The sequence below is a fragment of the Panicum virgatum genome, chromosome 9K (assembly GCF_016808335.1).
Source record: "Panicum virgatum strain AP13 chromosome 9K, P.virgatum_v5, whole genome shotgun sequence".
NCBI classification, from domain to species: Eukaryota; Viridiplantae; Streptophyta; class Magnoliopsida; order Poales; family Poaceae; genus Panicum; species Panicum virgatum.
The window spans coordinates 20934898-20957545 of NC_053144.1; the positions used below are offsets into that span (position 1 = coordinate 20934898).

The 22648-nt window shown below is 48.4% G+C and overlaps 4 protein-coding genes across 5 annotated transcripts; 1 reads left to right on the forward strand and 3 right to left on the reverse strand.

Moving 5' to 3' along the window:
- Positions 1-77: 77 nt before the first annotated feature.
- On the reverse strand, positions 78-1116 carry LOC120648578. The gene is made up of 2 exons (XM_039925318.1): positions 535-1116; positions 78-441 (listed from the first exon to the last, which is right to left on the reverse strand). The coding sequence occupies exons 1-2, from the start codon at positions 791-793 to the stop codon at positions 242-244; spliced, it is 459 nt and encodes a 152-aa protein (XP_039781252.1). The 5' UTR covers positions 794-1116; the 3' UTR covers positions 78-241.
- Positions 1117-3604: 2488 nt separating this feature from the next.
- On the reverse strand, positions 3605-7918 carry LOC120650699 (tetratricopeptide repeat protein 1-like). The gene is made up of 5 exons (XM_039927914.1): positions 7466-7918; positions 6317-6496; positions 4632-4758; positions 4343-4456; positions 3605-3937 (listed from the first exon to the last, which is right to left on the reverse strand). Exons 1-5 carry the CDS (start codon positions 7712-7714, stop codon positions 3822-3824), a joined length of 786 nt encoding a protein of 261 aa, XP_039783848.1. The 5' UTR covers positions 7715-7918; the 3' UTR covers positions 3605-3821.
- Positions 7919-13733: 5815 nt separating this feature from the next.
- LOC120650698 (cyclin-B1-1-like) lies at positions 13734-16646 on the forward strand. Of its 2 annotated transcripts, none has more exons than XM_039927912.1 (9): positions 13734-14019; positions 14375-14498; positions 14593-14677; positions 14789-14992; positions 15094-15219; positions 15303-15551; positions 15641-15811; positions 15907-16085; positions 16165-16646. In XM_039927912.1, exons 1-9 carry the CDS (start codon positions 13947-13949, stop codon positions 16298-16300), a joined length of 1347 nt encoding a protein of 448 aa, XP_039783846.1. In that variant the 5' UTR covers positions 13734-13946; the 3' UTR covers positions 16301-16646. The 2 variants fall into 2 exon arrangements, with proteins under 2 accessions (XP_039783846.1, XP_039783847.1); XM_039927913.1 differs by having other exon boundaries at positions 13747-14019; positions 14792-14992; positions 16165-16619.
- Positions 16647-18024: 1378 nt separating this feature from the next.
- On the reverse strand, positions 18025-19926 carry LOC120650700 (thioredoxin-like protein YLS8). Its single transcript, XM_039927916.1, has 2 exons — positions 19684-19926; positions 18025-18549 (listed from the first exon to the last, which is right to left on the reverse strand). The coding sequence occupies exons 1-2, from the start codon at positions 19801-19803 to the stop codon at positions 18241-18243; spliced, it is 429 nt and encodes a 142-aa protein (XP_039783850.1). The 5' UTR covers positions 19804-19926; the 3' UTR covers positions 18025-18240.
- Between the last annotated feature and the right edge of the window lie 2722 nt (positions 19927-22648).

The window sequence follows — 22648 nt, forward strand, 5'->3', positions numbered from 1 at the left end:
TTTTCAACTGCATTTAATATTCTATGTATGTATTAAAAATTCGATGTGACAGATATTGTAGAATTTTTTTTGAGAACTAAACAGGGCCCTAGTTTCCCATTAGCAAAAGCAAACATTTACAACAAAAGGACAGTCTTGATTAGTTGATTTCCCTTCCATCGAGCCTTTCAAAAAAAGTTCCCTTCCATCGCCTGGCTTTCCATCTTCCTTGCCCATCTTTCTCCGCCCCTGCACGATTCGGTCAGTGAATCCAAGCGGCGAGCAAGCCCCGCTTGACGGCGCGGATCCTCTCCAGGCACCGCTCGGCGCGCTCGATGGCCATCTCCGCCCTGTCCTTGGCCCGTCCCGGCGGCGTGCCCGTCCGCCGCCTCCGCCTCCCCTCCTCCGGCTCCCGCGCGGCGCCGCCGCCCGGCGGCTTCCTCTTCCTCCGGGTAGTGGACTCTGCAAAAATGTTCGAGCAGGGCCACGCGTGGTGCATGAGCGAGTGCGCGAGCGACGACGAGTGCTCGGTCGAGGTGGAGGTGGAGGACGAACCTTGGGTGCAGACGAGGCCGTCGAGGGAAGGAGCGGGCTGGGACGAGGCGGGAGCGGTGCCGCCGCCGTCGTCGTCGTCGTCGGTGGCAGTGGTGACCGGGACTGGCGAGGGGAAGGCTGCCGCGTCGAGGGCGGGGTCGGCGACGAGGCGCTCCAGCTCGGCCTTGAGCGGGCCGAAGCGGCCCGGGTGCGCGGCCTCCAGCTTGGCCAGCTCCTCGCCCGCCACCTCCGCCACCCACGCCCAGCCCCCCGACGCCATCGCCCTCGCCGCCGCTGCGTCCACCGGAGCACGGAGGACGACGGCCGGCCGCCGGACGGGAGGCGCGCGCAGAGGCAGCGGCGGCAGCTTTGAAGGACGGCGGAGGCTGGTGGCTGGGGACGCCACGCGCGCGCGCAGGCAGCCGCCGCGAGTGCACCCACGGGCGGCGCGGAGCAGCGGAGGGAGATCGAATGCGTGGGAAGGATGGATGGTTTGATTGATGCGAGTGATCTCGACGGACGCGGAGAGGTGATTGATTTGATGTGACAACGGCTCGACCGCGGCCGGGCGGCGCGCGGGCGCGGCTGCCGCTGCAGCAGGGCAGGGCACACGGCAGCGGCAGGCGGCGCGGCTTATGTGGACGTTGGAAATCGCGCGGGTCATGTCGGGCTCGGGCGCCGGCCCGCCCGCACGCACGGGGTGCAGTGCGGTGCGCACCCCTCTTGGGGCCTTGGTTCCCGCGGCTTTTCGAGTCTCTGGTTTTGCGCCCTGCTGGCTCTTTTGGTTGGGTGGGGTGGGGGTGCCCTCTCCTGGCTTCTGCGCCGGCACCAGTGGGCTCCTCGAACGAGCAGCTGGGTCAAGGGTCACCTGCGCCGTTGGCACTCCGGCCAAGCCGGGCACCCCTGCCTGCGCTCAAGTAGTGTTGGGCGTGGGCGTGCACCGCCGACCGCCACCGATTCATCGGACCCTGCACGGCGGCGGAGATAAAGCCCGGTGCCGCACCAGTGGCTCGGGTCTGCGGCCGGGACGAGCCTCTTCTTACTTCTTCTCTGTAGTTGACTATAGTTGTCGCAGTAGAGTTGGGTCATTGTGCGGACCCGACCAAGCTGGCGGCACACGAGAAGACGGGCAAATTTGAACGGGGCGGGGAAGGTGATTGGACTTGGACGAGACTGGAAGGAAGGGCTGCGTCGGGCGGCTACAGTGTGCCGTACAACGTCGGGTGTGTTTAGATGCCAAAAAAACCCTAAAATCTAAATTTTCCATCACATCTCCATCACATCGAAACATTAAATATAGCAAATGACCCATGCATGAAGTACTAAATGTAGGTAAATAAAAAAACTAATTGCATAGTTTTGATGTACGTTGCGAGACGAATCTTTTGAGCCTAGTTAGATCATAGTAGGACAATATTTATCACAAACAAACGAAAAGTGCTACAGTGTGCTACAGTGTCCGATGTGGCTTTTCGCACTCCCTCTTTCCTCCATCTAAACACAGCCGTCCATGCTCACAAATATCACATCACCATCCATGGCTGGTTTACTCTACAGTGTGGTTGGTGGCTGATATTGATTTGTCGTGAGAGAAAAGTACTACCGACTGGCTGGTAGCTACTAGCTAATACTGATTTGGTGTGAGAAAAAATACTGTTGACTAATCGAAGCGAACAGAATGGCAATGGGAATCGCTGCTGCTACGCGACCTGTGTTTTCCTATCTTGCCTCCAAAAGCTCGTACCGGGCATTGCAATTGTGCTCGTCAGGTTGTTTATCTGCTAGATGATGCAGCCTCCGCAGACTGAGGAGCTTCTCTAGACTCTCCACGAACCACACAACGCCATCGACTTGCTAGTTTGAATATAGGGAAAATTCGATTCATGCCACCACAACTCCGTGAAATTGGGTTTCACGTTGAAAATCATGCCACTCAATGGCATGGATTTCAACATGAAATCCAATTTCAAAAAATTGTAGTGGCATGGATCCAACTGACCCTTGAATATACTAGAACTTCAGGCGGCTGGCGCCCTTCGAGCACCCTACAGCTGGCTACGCCGCCGTCGTCTGCCGGGCCGCTGCCTCACGTATCGCAGCAGTCGCTGCTTCCTTCGCGGCAAGGGGATATTATTAGAAAAGCGGGGGATGAGAGATTTTTCAAAGACCCGAGCATTATCAATTTTGTTATTTTTATGTTGAAATAAAAATTAGTACAAGGTCCTATATGAAAAATATATGAACGTTGATACTATATCGTCAGAACGAGCTGGGCCTATATTTGCAAAAGAACCAAAGGGATTATTAGAAAAGTGCCTTAGGGGGGAATTTTTGTAAAGATCAAGCCTTATCGAATTCCTCCTCCTTTGTGTCTAAATAAACATTAGTTGAAAAATATATGAACTTGGTCATTTGGGTGTTAGGATGAGCTGGATTTAGTTGTTATTTTTAAAATACGAGAGGATCTATTTACAAAATAGTTAAAAGCTTAGGCTGTGCCACACATGTTCCCTTTGCCGCTGTGAACCTAAGGAGGAGGGCAAAGGGGAGGGGCTTTTAATCATTCCGATGCGGATGCTGTTCAACTGACAAGGAACTGGTACGATAGTTTGGAGTACTTGGGCCGTTTAGTTCCCAAAAATTTTCACCAAAAAATTTTCAACTTCCCTTTTAACACATGTATGAAACACTAAATGTAATTAAATAATAAAACTAATTACACAGTTATGATCTACACGACGAGACGAATCTTTCGAGCATAATTAGTACATGATTAGTCATAAGTGCTACAGTAACACACATGTGCTAATGATGCGATCAAAGGCCTCAAAAGATTCGTCTCGCGGTTTCCAAGTGAGTTCTGAAATTAGTTTTTTAATTAGTGTCCGAAAAACTCTCTCGACATCTGGTCAAAGTGTCGATTTGACATCTTGGGGAAAGGACGGAAAATTTTCACAACAGGGAAACGCTTCCCGTTTCCATCACAAGCGACTTTTGTGTCGAGGAAAATACCATAAGTTCGCACTCCCCCGCTTCTATGGGCGGAAGAGGGAAGTACCATCGAACCAAGGATCTCCGAACCTTTGAAGGATGACGGGGAAGGGGGAAATCATCTCGAATGTGCAATGAGCGCAAACAAAAGATTCAAGGATCGCTTATGTTCAGATCGATGTGCAGGATTCTATGTGAACATGGACCATGTATGTGATGCAGAAGTGCCTCGGGCAATTACAGCGAAGAATCCAGTGAGTCCATTAACTGAAATATGCCTCCCAGCGATATTCATCTGTGTATTTCTTCACCATGTGTTACTTCTGGAATTGAATGGAGTAGGAACCTGTGTTTGGATCTTTGACAGCTTTGAAATTGTCAACGCTCATTCCGAAGCGCCCCAGCACAGAATTCCCCAGATCTTTCAGCTTTGCTGCATCAGATAACATGGGTACATTAGTAGCAATAAGGAAAATGATGCACCGGTAGAAACATGTACACTACTTGATCACTGTGCACAACAGCACGTGATTTTATTATCAATATAAATGAACAAATCCTGATGATGGTAAGACAATAAGCAATCATTTGGTTCAGTGGAAGTTGTATGAGCAATAAGAAACTTTGACACATTCCTTGGCTCCTTGCACATACTACATCCTATTGATTTCATTCCAGACTGTTCCGGAAAGTAGATACTGATTAGATTTGTATGGACTCCTGAAACTACCAAGCATAACAAGATAAAACATTCTACATAAAACATGTCTACAGTTTTCTGCAATTAGATGCCAATAATCCTATTCTGAAATACTTAAGAAAAAAGGCAGTATTTTACCAATCATTTCTTCCTTCATCTTTTCCCTTTTCTCAGCTGCCAGGGGCTCAAGCCGGAGCAGTGACCTCGTGGCTTGTTGATTTGAAGGATCCAATTCAATGACCTTTTTCATATCTGTAAACAGTAATAAATTGACAGCAATCAGAACTAGTGAAATTCAGAAGTGATACATGTTTATGTGAAAATATATGATGCAAAATAGACAAAATAAAACATAAAATGGTGGTGGTGGTTTGTTTTTTTGCTTTGTGTGTGTGTTGGGGGGGGGGGGGGGGGGGGGTGTTCTAACCAGCAATAGCTTCATCATAGTGCTCAAGCTTTTCATGCGCTTCTGCTCTCCGGAGCAAGGCTTTCATGTACGATGGATTGAGCTCGAGTGCTTTTGTGCATTCTTTAATCGTCTCGTCGTGTTTCCCCTAAAAACAAGTTAGTAACACAAAAGTCAGCATAGGGATAAGCTTGTGACAAGATAAAAATTGAATTTATTCAACAGATGTGCTGATCCAAGTAAATAGATAAAAGATTAAGGCCAAGAGCACAGAACATTTGAAAAATTACACTAATATAAGCACAACATTTTAGAAAAATAGGAGCAATGCCAAATATAAACTTAACTATTAAGCACCGGATACACCAGCTCTACTCTACCAGGGCCAGACAGCATATGTTCTAAAAGTGTTTCTTAGCAAATTTACACAGGAGTGCAAGGAAAAGGCTCCTGTAGGTTAAAAAGAGTTAAAATGAAGGGCTAATGGGATCAGTAGTGGTACTTGTTGTGGGGGTTCTAGGGGTACCCACAGCCGGGTGGCGGAACGCACCCGCCTATTCCCAGTGAGGGAGTACTCGGGGAAGTACTAGGCGATGGGGCTGGATCTATGCTGAGACAAGGACTCAAGAACACACGATTTAGAGTGGTTCGGGCCGCCGGAGCGTAATACCCTACGTCCACTGGGAGATGTATTGTTCTTGGTGGTGTGTATGAACCTATCCTCTGCTGGCCTTAGCTCTTGCCCAGCCTGAGGTTTTCTAGCGGCGCCCCCTCCTTTTATAGATCAAGGGGGAGCGGATACATAGAACGTTGATGCCCCGACAGGTGGGCCCAACGTGACTGTGGCTACAGTGGTAGCGAATCTTTCCTCCGATATGCGTACTGCTGCTCCTCTGACTCAAGGTGGTCTTCTCTTGTCCCATCAGCGAGGCGCCCGTTGGAGTAGCGTAGCTTGCGGCGTGGCCTGCTGAGGCTATTATGTAGCGTCATAATGGGCGGAGCCGAGCCGTCGTATCCATCTGTTGCGGCAGGCTGGCAGACGCGGTATGAGCGGCGCCAGTGGCTCCACTGCCTTGGTAATACGCGATCAATAGTGTCCCCTGGTCAATGAAACGCCTCAGCTTCTGCCATATCAATGCAGACGTCCACCTACCGCAATGAATGCAATGGCGGGTGAACGTTAGTATGGAAACCCAAACGGCCATATCTTGCAGACACGTGGCGTCTCCAGACCACCCCGACGCGGGGTGCCGATTTCTTCCCTTAGTGAGGGGTCTGGTTACTATACAGGGGGTCCGGGACCCCATGAGGGGTCCGGGACCCTGCGGGGGTCCGGTCTCCTTCGGAGGTCCGGAGCCCCGGCTGCTCGCGCACGAGTTCCTGCCTCTTCCGGGACACGTGGTGTCTCCGGACCCTTCCCAACTGTGGAACGGTCCGGGCCGTTGCTAGGAGAACAGGACTCCGGACCGCAGGGGTCCGGCTGTTTGGATGTAGTTAAGGATAACTACAAGATCCTTGCCTAGACACAGCAAGAGGGGGTACCCCAGTCCTGGGGTACCGACAGTACTAGAGCTAGAGCACCATATTCATGAAAAATACATAGCTACAGTGGCAGTACTGGACTTCCACAACAGTATTAAGCCACAAAAATATTAACATTTTTCTATATACATCAAAGTTATGGTCCAATCAGAAAATCATCTTACCAACTTCAAGAAGCATACAGCACAATTTGAATGGCACGCAGAGCGTATATCCTCGGAAGATTCCAGCTCAGCAGCAATTTGCAAAGCAATTTCATATTGAGATAATGCTTCCTCATATTGTCCAGCACCAAAAAGCTTGTTTCCTTCTGCTTTTGCGTCATTTGCTTGGTTTCTAGCTTTCTACAGCAAGTACAGAGATTAATCATGTATAGAGTCCAATAAGTATCTCCAGCATAACTAATGCTAGTAACTTGCATAATATAATCAGATCCAACAAGTAGGATCACAAATGTTGCAACATGATAATGAATCAATCAACTCGCTATTTATCCATGTGAGCCTAATAATATTCTGAAACACCACATTTGGTTTTAGCACTCCCACCTACTTTTGCTTATTTGGCACATAAGATCTGAGTTACTGTTATGTTGCAAATGGATAGTAATGTAAAGGTAGCATGGTAAGCAAAGTTCTGAGGCCAAGATGTACATAGTGCCAGTCACAACAGTTTTTGCATATCACACATGCATGGAAGCATAGGCATAATTTTCTAGCAGATAGTTAGCCTTTATCGCCTTCAGTTTGTACTTGTAGCCAAACAAAAACAACTAATCAGTATCTCCTATAAAAGCTATCGTACAAGCATAACCAAAAAACGAAACAAACCTACAGACCACTTGCATTCTGAGAATGAAGGCAACAACGTATACGATAGGTTCAACCATTGTAATAACATACATGAATGAAGGCAACAGCGTATACATTCCTGGCAAGGAAATCAAAAGGACCTACCAAAATAGAGAATAAGAGGCACGGTCAATGTAAGACATGAAGATCATAGCTATCCAGACACTGGGAACTAAAGATAGCAGCATCTTCCAGTTGTTGACAACAAATAGGGGTAGCAATTGAGGGATTCACCCACAACCAAATATACAGTACACATGTTTCAAAAAAAAAACTGCAGTACCCAACCGGATTACCAATGGACAAATCCGCTACGCCGCACGTCAACGCATGAATCAGGCAATCGGTTAAACTAGAACGACCATTTCAAGCAGCTAGCAACTGAATTCCAGATTTGAGCACATCGGTTGCAAACGGAAGAGAGGAAAGCTAGGATCTGGGGGCGGGGCGCTCGCGGCCTACCTCCCGCAGCTGCTCGTCGGTGAGCGCATCCTCGAAGGCCTCCTCCTCCTCCTCCTCATCGGCCTGCTCCGCCCTCGGCGCCTCCCCACCGGCCGCGGCCCCCGCCTGCTCCCCGGGCCCCGGCGGCGACGAGGCGCGCGCCGCCTCCCCGCCGGCCTCGGCGGCCCCCGCCTGCTCCTCGGGAACCGGCGGTGAGGGGCGCGCCGCCTTCTCGGGCTCGGGCTCCGGCTCCGGCTCGATCAGCACCATCTCTTCCCCCACGACGCGACGGTGGATTCGAACCCTCTCGAGGACTCGTTCCGAAGACGTGCGCCGCGGAGAAGCACCGGATCGATGATCGATCGATCGAATCGCGGCGGCGTGGGGGGCTGCGGGGTTTATGCGCTTTTGCGATACTGCCCTCCTTTTTTTTTTTTGGTGATGCGCTTCTGGAACTTTGGGCGATGATGGAAGTTTGGAGGCTTCTGGAGGTGGGATAAGATAACCGCGACCGCGATGGAGCTGACATGTGGGACACAAGCGACAGTACCATCTTTTTTTTTGAGTAAATTAGTTTCTTGGCTCAAATAAAAATTTAGCTTAGTTTCTTGGTCCATTTTCGATTGAAAATGCTTTTTTAGCATAGAAATCAATTTCGTTTTGGCTCTTACCCCTTTCGTTAGTTTGACGGCGTTAAAAGCCAATGTGAAATGACTCTATTATCGCTAATGCTAACCGAAAGGCTTCAACGCGCGCACGGCCGATACGTCAAACACACATTGGTTGCCTCCAGGTCCCGGAACTGCAATGCGCCATCCAAATCGAACACCACACACCACGGCGGCACAGTGCCTGACGGCATCACCCTGATACTGCCTTTTTTTTAAAGATTCCACCCTGATATTGCTGAAAGTGACGGAAATCGAACTCCCCGATGTTGAGCTCTTGCAGACCCAGGCCGAGAGGTTGGCCGCATGGTAGGACAGCGGCCCAAGCACCGGCGCGAGGTAGTGGTCCGACGAACTGCCGAGGTTGTGGTAGACGAGCACCAAACGCTAGATGCCACACGTCTAGTGTGTGTGCCATAGCAGTGGAGCGGCCCCTAGAGCTTCCACAGTGTATAGGATCTGAGATGGTGTCAAAATCAAGCTACGTTATAGTTGTTAGCTTAGCCAAATTCGATCCAATATATTGTATCATCTTGCACTGCACCAGAGATTGAGATGAGACCCAAAAGTGCAATTTTTCCACCCCTCACTCCTCTAGCACCGGGTGCTCGAACAAGACACAGGCACTTGAAGGTGCTAGTTTAGCACCTGCGCTTCAGTATATTGCAGCAAGAATTTTTTTCTTTCATATTTCTAGCACCACCTTAGCACACACGTTGGAGCTGCCCCGCTGGGAGACTTTCTCGGCAAGAATGGTCAGGACGATGGGAACGTATCGGGTGCAAACCAACCTCTCCGTGCAAACTATGAAAATTTCAATCTAAGTCATTGGATCAACATCCAAGTGGTATCAGAGATTGGGTAATTTTACAATCTAAACTCTCCTTTGGATTGGATAATCAAACTTTTGCAAATCCCCCTCCCACCTCTCTGCACCCCTCCCCTTGGATGTTGATCTAATGGCCCTGATTGAAGTTTCTATAATTTGCACGGAGAGATTGTTTTGCACCTGATATGTTCCCCAAGACGATTATATCATGTGGCTACTAGGATTAGGGAGCGTTGAAGAATCCTGTCGTGCTCCTAATTGGGAAAACAAGAAGCGATTTGGAGAGGATAAGGCTGGGATCCTCTTCACGACGTGCTTGCTCAAAGGGTAAGGGTACTTCAGTCTTTTTGTGCGGGCCTTATGTACCATGTACCGGCCTACGGCAGGGATAGACGTAATGGACGGAAGGATCAAAAACGAAAACGAAATTCAGTTAATGGATTTGGTACTTCCATCTTGTATCGTGGATTTGGTGGCCTTTAAGTTAATGGAAAACTATTTTTCCGCGCAAAAAAGAAAATGAAATTCAGTTTTGGGCTAAATCTGCAAGTTCAATTGAAAAGAGGCCAATAAACTAATCTGAACTTTTACTAGGATCAGAGATAACTAATTTAATATTTTTGTTTGTTAATGGTCTTTGCTCGATCGCATACGAAAAGAATCAGCGATATATTTTTTGTCTACAGTACGTGATAGGAACTATTATGTGAAGCAATAATCAAATCTATATGTAAATGAGATTTAAAAAACAAATATGCATTAAACTAGTAGGGATTTACAATAGTAGGTGATGTGAGTCCGTGACACTGACTCGTGAGCATTTTTACCAATCATAGGAGCATCCAAATTGCCAGAAGTTGCTTTGAATCAGGAGGGCAGCCTCGTCAATTCGTCTCAAAAACGACACTATGGCAAGTCACAAGTGGTGACTCCTGTACCATTACGTTTCCGCTTCTGCATGTACAAGCGCCTCCTTAGACTTAAATTTATCAACCATTTTACTACCAATTTTTTTTTAAATTACACAGTACAATCAGATATTCACAAATGCACGTACACTTACTCCTATAAATATACGAATCAGATTTTTTTCCCTTTTTTCTTAATTGTACTTTTGCGAACTGTCTTTTTTTTTTGTTCTCTTATTAATATATAATCAGTAGGAGATTTCTCCTGTTTTTTCAAAAAAAATGTACGAACGCAAATTCTATCCCTGTGTGCATCTTTAAATACTGAGCTAGTAAATCTTCGCAATTAATGAAGTCACCATAGACGTTTCGCTGTCGAAGGTAGCTCACTATCATGGACCATGGTGTATGACTCCGTTCAACCATCTACCCCTCCTTCTCATCATCATCCTTTTACTCATTTCACAATTTAAACTATCTAAAACATTGGTTGTTCCCGTCCGGGCACTTGCAACAATTCTCTTTCCTTTCACTTGAACAATCATTTCCTTTTCACGCTTTGTGAAATTATTTGCAATCCAGTGGGAACATGATGCTCTTTAGGATTCAACAGCAATAGTTTCTTCTCCGGCAAGCTCTTTAGGACTTCACCAACATAGTGCCTGTATGCTGCTACCGTGCTACGGTTAATATTTTTTTTCTAAATACGGTTAATGTAAATTGTGTTGTTTGGTTTGAATGTTAAAGGAGAAGACATGAGAAGCGTAAGTTCCATCCCAGTTTCAAAACAACTAATTTTTTGCCATTCAGTCCGTTAAATTTTGGCCTTAAAACACATTTCAAAAAATAGTATAGAGAATCTTTTGAGGCATTATCATTCATTTCAAGGACAACTCATTGGCATTCTTTGATCTCTGGTAGGAACAGATTTTGGGCTGCGTAAATTAATTTCATGTAAGGATATTACCAGGCAAAAGATTCATGCTATATATCAGTTCTTTGAAAGGCAATGGTAATGGAACCAACAAAAAATAGCATGTCCGATGGATAACTTCTTCTTTTTTTAGGGCATGCCCCATGGATAACTTATTTTGCAATTTTTCCAAGAGAAATTTTACAATGATTGAAAAAAATAGGAGCCGTCCATCTGGTAAAATTCTAAGATGGTGAAGGTACAAAGTACCCAGAAGTACCTAGGGTAAAGTACCTGGTACTTCCAAAATGTGGGACCAAGTACCAAAACTGGTGGGACCAAGTACTAATTTAATTTAATTTTTATAGATCAACGGCCAGAAAAAATTCAAAGGAACAAGTATCTGAAAGTACAGTTTGGTACTTTACAATCATTGTAAAAGAGCTTCTTTTCCAAATGATGTGGTTTTTGCTTGGAGCCAAAAACATTGATGATGAGAATTAGCTGCAGCAAAAAATGAAAACGGTTTAAACTATTATGTAGTAGCGGCAGAATAAGTATGACATTATTTAAATAAAACTATTTTTTCATATCTTGTCTTGCATTTTTTATCTTTTCGTATCAGGTAATAAGGTAAATACAAATATTGTATGATTTGTCTTGCATGTTTTATAACAATTATGCAAAAGCAGTAAGCCAATAATATTTTGATACAAGTTTCTGATGACATGGCTGGAGTTTCTCTTAAATAGCTGACTGTTTGTGCTTTGAAAAGCTGCAGGACTTGAACGTTATATGTACTCACTAATGAAAAGACGGATATTATTGAGAGCCTGTTTGGAAAGTGGGAGTTTATTCTAAGCCAATAAGCACCATGCCACGATGTGCTTAAAATAGGCCTGAGATCTGTTTCGTACTTATGCACAATAAGCAAATAAGCGCTAGCAAAAAGGACTCATGTCGTAGTATTTGATGGGCCCACCAGCAAATAAGCATAATAAGCGGCCCTGTTTGGTTCATGCTACGAAGTTTACCGCTAATTAGGGGTATTAAATAAAGTCAGTTTGCAAAACCAACTCCAGAAACTCTGTGCTAGGAACCCTGAAGAATCTAATGAGGTCTTTGACTGCGTGATTAGAAGATTGTTACTATAGCATCACTATAGCCAATCATCAATTAATTACTGTTATTAGATTTGTCGCGAAAAGTTACACTCATCCCCGAAAAGGTTTTGCAAATAGACTTCATTTAGTACTCTATGCATACGATTTTTTTTTGAGAAACATGCGCGCTAGGATCCAGCGCGATCCAAACACGACGTAGGATATGCTAGTCCAACTGATTGAAGCACTCCAGCGGCACCCTACAGGTCTGGGGTTCGAACCTCGCATGGGGCGAATTTCCAACTGTGGTTAAAAAAATTCCCCTCGCTAGCACGGCCAGATTTCAAGGGGTTTTCTCGACCGGGAAGCCAGTTGCTTTCTCTTAATAAAATACAGTTTGGGCCGTCATACCCCACCCGGTCGAGTTGGCTTATGGGGTGCTTAAAATAAGCTCCTCTAATCTATAAAACTTATAAACTTAGTCCCCACTAAAAGTCATTAACTATATTTCTCTCAATATGCAAGTTATCCACGTCATCATCCACTAAGAATTTCTATTTATATCTTCTACTGATTTTCTGTGCACAACCGCAAGTCACTATTGTAAGCCATCAATTCTAGCGCAAATGATTCCTCCACCACAACAAACACACCTGAAAGGAGCTAAAGAAAACCAAAGATGGTCACTGCAATACGAAGAAACCCATTGATCGTCCCTGCAATCGGGTTTAAATAACTCCACTTCACCTCCGGCCTGCCTTGCCTTGCCCTACTCGGCACGGCTGTAGCTAAGGGCATAGTCAACTTCATCTTCGGCAACGCCGCCGCCGTGCTGCAGGGCTGCAACCTCCATGCTCGTCGTCCGCTCCCCAACCAGAGCAGCATCTAGGAAAAAGGAGATGAAAGGTCTTTGGTGGTGTTTACGCTCATTTTCAAGGTGTTTGGTTTTCAATCTCTTTTTTTTTGTTTTCTCATGGGAGGAAAAGAGGTGGAAAAAGAATAGTGTAATAATAAGAATACAAGGATAAGGATTAAAGGGAGAAAAATAAAAAGAAGAAAAAAAGAAAGGAGAAAAGGAAAAGGTAGATAAAATAAACAAAAAAATAAAATAAGAGAGAAAAAGAAAGAAAAATATAAAGAAATAAAAAGAATAATTTGTCTCATACTTTACGAGTGCTATTTTGTCATTAATCTTCTATTTAGCTAAAATAATCTTTCTTCCATGTCTCAACTCCCGCAGCAACAAACGTTTTATTATCCTTAGGTGACGCGTAGGGAATCACCTAGTAAGTCCTGATTTTAGAAGCCAAGAGGCTTATTTGGAGCTTATTTGAGAGGGTTTAATATAAGCACCCTTGAATCAAACAGGTACAACTAAGTCCTACCCATATGATATAGATTCTTTGATGCTTTTTGGAAAAGGAAAAGCACGTCACTAAGAATTAGCCTATTTGGATCTGGAGTTAGAGCTAAATTTGAACTGACAAGAATTAGCCTCTCGTCGATTTTTTTGTTTTGAAAAAAGATCTCTCGGTCCAAATAGATCCGGAAGCTCGCACGATCTGTTGAACAATAGCGCTGATCCCTGTTGTTTATGCTGCACTTGCCATGTTTACGTCACCCCATTTATCAGGAAAGGAAAAATTGACAGTTCAACACGTTTACACGCGGTAAGAAAGGCTAGGGCGCCCTGGAAAATCCCACTCGGCGGCGCAACGGCTAGTTCCCTGGGGCCGATCCCAGCCGTCCGATCCGCTCCTCCCGACCGCTGCGATACGAGCCCTACCCGACCGTTGGAGCCGCTTCCCGACCCGCCGCGCCGCCCCTGCCTGACACGCTCGATATATCTGCTCCTCCCCCCTCGATCTTTCCTCCACCCGACGCCATTGATTGAACAGGGAGAGGCAAGGGAAAGGAGAAAGGGGAAGGGGGCAACAGGCGCGTGCTAATTCTTGCCGGATCCGCGGTGACTGCGCTCGCCGGCGGGGAAGAGGAGGGGGCGCAGGCGGCGAGCCCTCCATCCAGTCTTTCTTCACCTCCGTGCTCTCCGGATCTTCGGCCAGGGCGAGGACAAGGACGAGATGGCCACGCGCAACCGCAACACCGCCGCCGCCGCCGCCGCCGCCGCTCCGCCGCTTCACCATCGCAACCGAGGTGAGCCCATGGATCTCCTGAGTTCTTGGTTGCTCCCTCCACGGTTTCTTGCCCAAGGTCAGATTTTGGGTGATCTCGGGAACGATTAGCCCCTCTAGCAAGTTCTTTCACTCGATTCACGAAAAAGATTGGGCGGCTCCCTCCCTGATTTCTTGCTGAAGGTTAGATTTTGGGTGATCTCGGGAACGATTAGCCTCTCTAGCAAGTTGTTTCACCCGATTCATGAAAAAGATTGGGCGATCTATGTTTTTTCCTCTGTTGGACTGCCGGATTTTGGAAGAAAGATTCTTTTTTTCCACAACCTGTTAGTTGTTACGATGGATTTGTCATCTCGTGTCTCCTGTGCAATCGTCAGGTGGTGTTCCCGCTCTGGGAAAGCAGAAGGCCGTCGCGGTCGCGACCGGCCGAGCTGGCGCCATGAACCGCCGAGCCCCCCTGGGCGACATCGGCAACTTCGTCAGCGTCCACGCGGCCGAAGGGTACGAACGAAACCAAGCGTTTTTTTTTATTTGGAGATGCAAACTGTTTCCTTGCCCGTTCTTCCTCTGACAACAACCTCGTTCTTGTTTGCAGGAAGCCGCAGGTCAACCGCCCCATCACAAGGAGCTTCGCTGCTCAACTAGTGAAGAACGCGCAGGCGAATGCCGCCGCAAACAAGGTACACGGACCAATCAGGTTCCCTTCTCTTATGGTTCTTCCTGCAAGAGTAATCTGGAATCTGAAGCATTTTGTTCCATCTGTTTCTAACTGTGGAACCGTCTGTTTGCAGCAGAATGCGGCAATCCCACCGGCGAGGCCTGCGCCGAGGCTGGAGAGGAAGGCTCCTTCCAAGCCGCCTCCTCCTGAGAATGTCGTAGAGATCAGCTCCGAATCTGACCAGAGCAAGACGCAGTCCGAGAGCAGCGCCAGCTCCGTCCGCTCGAGGAAGAAGGTCATCAACACCCTTACCTCTGTTCTCTCGGTTCGCTCAAAGGTGCGTGATCTGTCAAAGACCTCCTTGCTCTGGTAAATGGTAATCCCAGTTCCACAAAAAGCACGAGGAGTTAGTCTGATTGTTGTCCTTCTGAATGTCAGGCTGCCTGTGGAATCACTGATAAGCCTCGAGAAGTGATTGAAGACATCGACAAGTTGGACGTCAACGATCAGCTCGCAGTCGTGGAATATATTGAGGACATTTACACCTTCTACAAGACTGCCGAGGTAACTGCCGAGATATCTGCTATGTAAATCACGTGATCTGCTTGCAGCAGTATCTGAAAGTATTTCTTCCTGGTTCATTGCAGCATGAGAGCCGGCCATGTGACTACATGGCAGCTCAGGTGGAGGTCAGCCCAAATATGAGGGCTATCCTGGCCGATTGGATAATTGAAGTACACCACAAGTTTGAACTGATGCCCGAGACTCTCTACTTGACTATGTACATCATCGACCAATACCTCTCGTTGCAACCAGTCCTGCGAAGGGAGCTGCAGCTTGTGGGCGTTTCAGCCATGCTGATCGCCTGCAAATACGAAGAGATTTGGGCCCCCGAGGTACACAGAAAGCTTCCATCTCGCCCTCTCCTATTCTGTTCAGTGCTTCCCTTTCAAGTTTTTGTTCTAATTGTTTGTATGCTTCACAGGTGAATGAGCTCATCCTGATAGCAGATAGTGCATACAGTAGGGAGCAGATCCTTTCAATGGAGAAGGGAATACTAAATAGGCTGGAGTGGAACTTAACTGTTCCTACATCATACATGTTCCTTGTTCGCTTTATCAAGGCGGCATGTTCGGGTATCAAAACTGACAAAGAGGTAAAGATCCAAATTTGTCTCCTTGGGTTGTTGTAGTCATTCAGAGTTGCATCAATACTGTTCTGGTGATCTAACATCTCTATGTTTGAATGCAGATGGAGAACATGGTCATCTTCTTCGCGGAGTTATCGCTGATGCAATATGGCTTGGTGACACACCTGCCTTCAATGGTTGCTGCCTCTGCTGTCTATGCGGCAAGGCTCACTCTCAAGAGGGCTCCACTTTGGACTGACACCCTCAAGCACCACACAGGCTTCAGAGAGTCAGAGCTCATGTAAGGCCCCATCTCTTCCTAAATCATGTAACAGTGTAAGTTGGACTAGACATAATGATCTTTGCTGTGATGTTTTCAGGGAATGCACAAAAATGCTCGTGAGCGCACATGTGGCAGCACCGGAGAGCAAGTTCAGGGTCGTCTACAAGAAGTATTCCAGCGAGAAGTATGGAGGGGTCGCACTACGTCCACCAGCAAAGGAGATATGCAAATAAACGAAGATAACTTCGTCTTGCTTTGCTTTCGAGAGTCTTACATTTGCTAGGTTTTATTCTTGTTTGGAGTCAAGAAAGTTTGAACAGTTGAGATAGTCAAGAATAGGTTTTATTTGTTTGCTGGGCTGTTCTCATGGAGGAGTCAGGAATGTGCATACGCCTTGGTGTATATTCCTGTCGTCAGAATTTATCAATAGCAAGTTATTCACAAATATGAATGCTGATTGGAATGTTTGCTGATTTGAAATTCGTTTTGCTTAGTATCATCTGAATCAAGCATGAACGGATTGCAAATCAGAATTTCTTTTTGCTTGGTGTATATACCTGTTCTCGTTTGTTGATGTTACCTGGAAGTGCAGAACATTCTCAACCTTGTCATGTAGTTGTCTGTGCACATTTCGAACATGAGTAAATGAGTACACTTCCCTTTTCCCTTTTAAATGAGTACGCATTTCACTTCCATTCAGTTTCAGTATCTATAAACTGCACTTCCATTCAGTTTCAGTACCTATATTTCCATTCTTTTCAATTGCTCTGCCTCTGCGAGAAGCTCCTTTCAGCGAATTTGCTCTTCTCATTTCCTTGCTGTCTGATGCATTCACACACATCTGATTCGTAAGTCTTAACAGCCGGCAGATCGCATCGTCTCCTTGAGACTGAGCCCAATCTTCTACACATCAACAATAAGACGGCTATCGGTCGGTTGATCCATTGCCACCCAGGACGCCGCAAAGACGGCCTCCAGTGTAGAGTTCATGCCACAGTGTCTCAAGAATCCCCTCAATTCAACAATGACACAGCACCTTCAGGTGGTCGCACCACGGCACGCGTATGCCATTGCTGTCACCGTTCGCCTCGGAGTGCCCACAAGAACTGCACATCGCTTGCAGCAAGCCCCATGGCGAGTTCAGCAGCTGGGAGGGTTTGGCAACGAGAGGAAGCTGCCCTATACATACAGAGCCGAACCTGCAGGGTGCGTGCGAGCCCAACCATGTGATCTTCCGTTGGCCATGGTCCAATCCGGTACATAAGGGGAGGGAAGCTCGTAAGATGAACTGAAAAGCACAAATTGAGCTGCTCTCACAGTACTGCGAATTCTCAGCCTGAGTCGGTGCAGTTTTGTCTCTTCAGAAATGATGGGCTCCAGATCGCGCAACCTTATGCAAAGTCTGGCCAGGGATATACATCCGTGTCTGTAATTCATCAAGATGAAGATATATCGCTGTTATCGCAGACAAATTGTCTCGAGCGTAGACAGTTTCTTGTGCCAAGGAGACAACTCTGAACTGTGACGGCCCAGTTATCGCACTCCTCTTTGAAGACGACTCTGATGGTGATACTGGCATACTGCTGCCTAGGCCATCTCGTGGGAAATGATTGCTGTTCGCAACTACTCCAAGCCCAGATTGCTTTTAGATTGTTACAGAAATACATCCTTAGGTAAACACATCTTTGGAGGTACTGATTGCTTTTAGGATGCTTTTAGAGTGCAATCCACCAAATATAATGTAGGCCAACAGCTAGTTGTGTTCTGTACTGAATTGAACCAGAGCAAGCCCAGCCCAGCCCAGCCAGTTCCCACCAGGCGAACAGGCTGTTAGCTGGTGCCCTGTCTTTAGGACTAAGCCAGTGTACCAAATCGTAACATATATTTAATGATACAAGCCCAACAAAAGCCCAAATAAAAGTAACATGAAAATTGCAGGCTGAGGAAACAGAACACAACGGCAAAGCCCGGTTGGGTTCCAGAGTCTTACCAATTGACCACATATTCAGCTTTAAGTATCATCAATCAGATTACAGTTTTATTTGATTGTCAACAAAGTTAAGCAGCACTCAGCAAGTAAACAACCATTGAGTTATGCGTTACATGTCTGAGAGTTGGCATTTGCCCAACATGGTAGACCCGAACCTGCACAACAATACCCAAGACAAATGGCCTAGTAGCGGTACTTGGTGGAGTAGTCCTTTGGAGCAATCACCAGACCGCGGCCCTTCCGGGCACCCCTGTACACAGTCTCCACAATGTCGATGAACTCCTGCTTGTCCTTCAAGGCCCAGTTGATCTTGTTGTTGTTTCCTGTCCCGAGATCAATCATGATGTGCTTGTTCCGGAAGAAGAACATCACGGTTGACGGATCATACAGCTCATACATCGTGTTGAAGTCAGGAACCTCCGTGATGTCAACGAGGTAGATAACTGCAAAGTTCTTTATAGTCTCTGCAACAGCAGCCAGCACTTCATCCATCTAAACATGAATAAGATAAAAGGAGTCAGAATAATTCTGGATAAGAAAATTAATAATGCTGAATACAAAAGACAGTCAAAGTGTAACCAAATCATTAAAAAAAGGTCAAATACGTGGAAACCTAAATTTCTGCTGAAGGGCGTATCCTAATAAATTTTGAATGACTCCCAAATATGTGGAAGATAGTATCAAATCTAACATTTTTTCTGTTTTCTGGAAAGGGAACACCCTAAATTTCTCACTTCTGTTTCGAATTCAAACTGACCAGATATATCCTATAAAGGGCGTATCCTGTGCAAAAGTTCCCACACAAGATTGGGTCTTCCGAAGGTGTCCAGATATATCCTATGACAATAGGAAAGCTTGAGCAACACTGTAGTACGATGGTAGAGCAGTAACAACTAACAAGTAGCACTAGTTTGTTCTCGTATTTAAATCAGCTTAGCAGACCCCAAGGTCCCAGTACATCATCTAGTTACCCGCCAAAACTTCCTCAAACTTTGAGGTTCTGAATCAGCAAAATCACCGCAATTCCCAATTTTCTTTGGCATATTTTGTTAGCCAACCAATCAAGCCCAATATGACACATGATTCAATGTTTTAAGTATACCAACTAAATTCAATGTTTTCAAGAAATTTGTCGAGTTTCAAATTCCAAGACAAAGTTGAATTTCAGTTTACCAAACTCCCAACATAACACGCATGATCTATTCCGTTTTGAGAGAGGAGGTAAACCCCTCCCTCTTCCGTTCCAACTTTAGACCAACCCAACCCTAGTTCATTAATAGAAGGCAACGTATCAGATGCAAACCAACCTCTGAGTGCAAAATGTTCCCTTAATAGGAACAATCTAGCATAAGCTATAAGTGGTACTACTGCCCTGAATCACCAATAATCTATTTTCCCCCATCTTGTAATCTAACATCAGCAATCCTGCCGTACCCTACACACACCGCCTCCACAACCACAACAAATCCTAACCCCAGTTTTAGGAACTACGCACCCGCACCATCAACCCCCCAATCCAGTCCACGGGAACGAACATAGCAACTAGACGCGAACGAATTCCACGAATCGAGCGTCGGTAGGAATTTAGGGTTAGGCGGGCCGAGCAGCCGTTTGAGTAACAATTACCTGCATGCACGTCTCGTCCCAGTCGTGGCCGAAGCGGATGATGACGAGGCGCTCCTCCTCGGCGAGGATGGCCTGGTCCACCGCCCACCCGGAGTGCAGGTGCGGCAGCAGGTACGACATCTCCGCGCTGCCCTTGCCCCCCCGGTTCGCGAGACGGCGGCGAGGCGAGGCGAGACCGCGAGACGGAACTGCAGCTTGGGGAAACAGAGACGGGGTGCGCGGGGTCTATCAAAGGCGAAACCGGGGGGGGGGGGGGGGGGGGGGGGGGGGGGGGGCCTGACGCCGGAAACCGACTCGAAGTCGGTAGAAAGTTCTGCGGAGGAGAGGAGACGGAGCCGACTCGGGCCTCGCTCTGATCGGAGCCGAGCACGACCACGAGCGAGCCTGACATGGGCTCGGGCCTGGTTTGGGCAAGTACTGGGCCCAACGGCGGGCTGAGCCGAGACGTGACCAAGCCCATACTGGACCTAAAATAATCCGGAAATTTTATATATCTTCCGGAAGATTTTTCCTTATCTACTTTCTACAATTTGATATTTGTGCAAACCATCTCATCCATTGGATCTCCTCAACTCTAATCTTCTTCCTCCTTCCTCACCCTGCACCGCCGCCACCGCCCCCCGATCCGCCCGCTGCCGCCGCTACCGCGCGCTGCGCGCGCGCCGCTGCTGCTCGCCTGCTGCCGCGCGCTGCTGCTCCTGCTGCGTGCCTGCTGCCGCGCGCCGCTGCGCCTGCTGCTGCGCGCGCGTGCTGCTGCTGCGCAGGCTGTTGCGTGCGCGCTGCTGCTGCTCGCCTGCTGCCACGCGCTGCGGCTGCTGCTCCTGCCGTTGCGCGTCGCTGCCGCGCACGCTGCCGCCGGAGAAAAAATGGCAAGCTCGCCGGAGAAGAAATATGTTGTCGTGGTGTGCAAAACCCACAACCGGGTGGCAGAATGCACCCGCCTAAGCCCTAAGGGAGTATGAACTCGAGGGGCAGCTGCGCTTAGTTTGATCTCGATCTAGAACACAATGAACACCAGCGTTTAGAGTGGTTCGGGCCGCCGAAGCGTAATACCCTACGTCCACTGTGTGTTGTATTGCTTGTGCTCCGAGAGCTTGAGAGCCCGTGTGTGTCCCTCCTCTGTTCTAGCGAGCGCCTCCCTTTTATATCTCAATGGAGGCGCGTACATGACCGTTGAGTCCCCGACAGGTGGGCCCAACGATGCAGTGTAAAATAACATACTGTACAGAGCATTATGGCGCTGCAGGTGACGGAGATCTTATTCCAGGATTTCCCTGGTTTGTCCGTGGGAATCTTCCGACTGGCGTGCTTTGCCCTGTCTTGTCGAAACGGTGCCAGGCGTAGCTTGCGGCGTAGCCTGCCACGTAGCTGTACCGGCCGTGTAACTTGCGGCGTAGGCGACATGATGGAAAGGGTCGTGCCGTCGTATCTATTTAATGCGGCAAGGCGTGCTCTGCGCGGGCGCTGCGCCTGCGGCTGCACTGTGTTCCTCGGTAATATACGGTGTACAGTGAGGCCTGACAAAGGCTGCCCCGTGTCCTGCGGCGTTAGAGCACGCCACAATCACCCGCATTGAATGCGGTGGATGGGCGAGTCTTTCAGCGGAAGACTCGCACGCGTGCCTGCGCCTGCGGACACATGGCGGCTCCGGACCTACCCAGCGCGGGGTGTCTGTTCCCTCCCCGATGAGGGGTCCAGATAGTATATGGGGGTCCGGGACCCCGTCGGAGGTCCGGGACCCCCGGCTGTTAACGCGCGGAGCCTCCCCTCCTCAGGGACACGTGGCGTCACCGGACCCGTCCCAGAGCGGGGAGCGGGTCCGAGGCCGTTGGCCTGGCGAGGTAAGAGCCGGACTCGTGGGCCCGGCTACTCCGCCCCTTATGGCGCAGTTACGGATGACTACGCGAGTCCTGCCTTGCAGCAGTAGGAGTGGGTATCCCTGCTACAGGGTACCGACAATGGCCCCCGGGCCCACCTCGGGAGAGGCCACGAATCCGCAGGTGGGGCCACTACTGCGACCAAACTCCGGATAACTTGAAGCTTCCAGCGTTCGACCACGCGTGCTGCAGGAGTCTTGTCCGGCTTTGACCATCCGTTGGGTTTCCTACTGGCCCACCACGTCGCTACGATTCACTGACTCAAGGCCCCCACGCACAGTAGAGCGCCTAGTCATGCATACGACGCTCGGCATTACTGCCGCCTGGGTGAAAGGAATCCTTTACTGCCGGCGCGGTTTCCAGAGAGTCTGACCCTGTGCGCGCAACTTTGTTACCCTCCTTTTTGCACCTTCATTTGTTACCCGCCTCTCCTGATAGGCGAGCCTGGGCCCCCTTGTCATGGACTGGGCGGCTAACACCAGGCGTGAGCGTCGCTTAGCTTCCAGCGACGATTTCGGGGCACACCGGTTGGATCTGGCTTCATAAAAGGCAGATGCCGCAGTCTGCGGTTACTTTTCTGTACTCGCCTTCTTCCTCCCAAACCTTTGCGCCCCTTTGCCTTCGAGTCTTCTCCCCCTTGCTCTTCTACGCAGATTGCTCTTCGCCCTTATAGAAAAATGGCGTCACTCGTCCGTCCCCGCCGGTTCCAGACTGCTCGGCTGGAGTTCTCAGGAGACCGCCTGGGGAATCCGAGCGGGCTCGGTTCCACTCGGTGATCTGCGCGCCAGAGAATTTGTGCTGTTTATTTCACACATTCTCACCGGCGTGAGGCTGCCGATCTCTTCATTCCTGCTGTTGCTGCTGGAAGATTTCGGCCTCCAACTCCAGCACCTCATGCCCCCACTCCCTCCTCCTGACATCAATCTTCGTCCATCTATGCGAGATGTTCGTGGGGGTGTGGCCCTGCGTCCTCCTCTTCCGCCACTTCTTCGTCCTGGTAAAGTCCGGGAAGGGGAAGGATGAGGTGGGGGCATACTACTTCCAGATGAGGAGCGACCTGCCGACACCCTACATTCTTGGCCTCATTG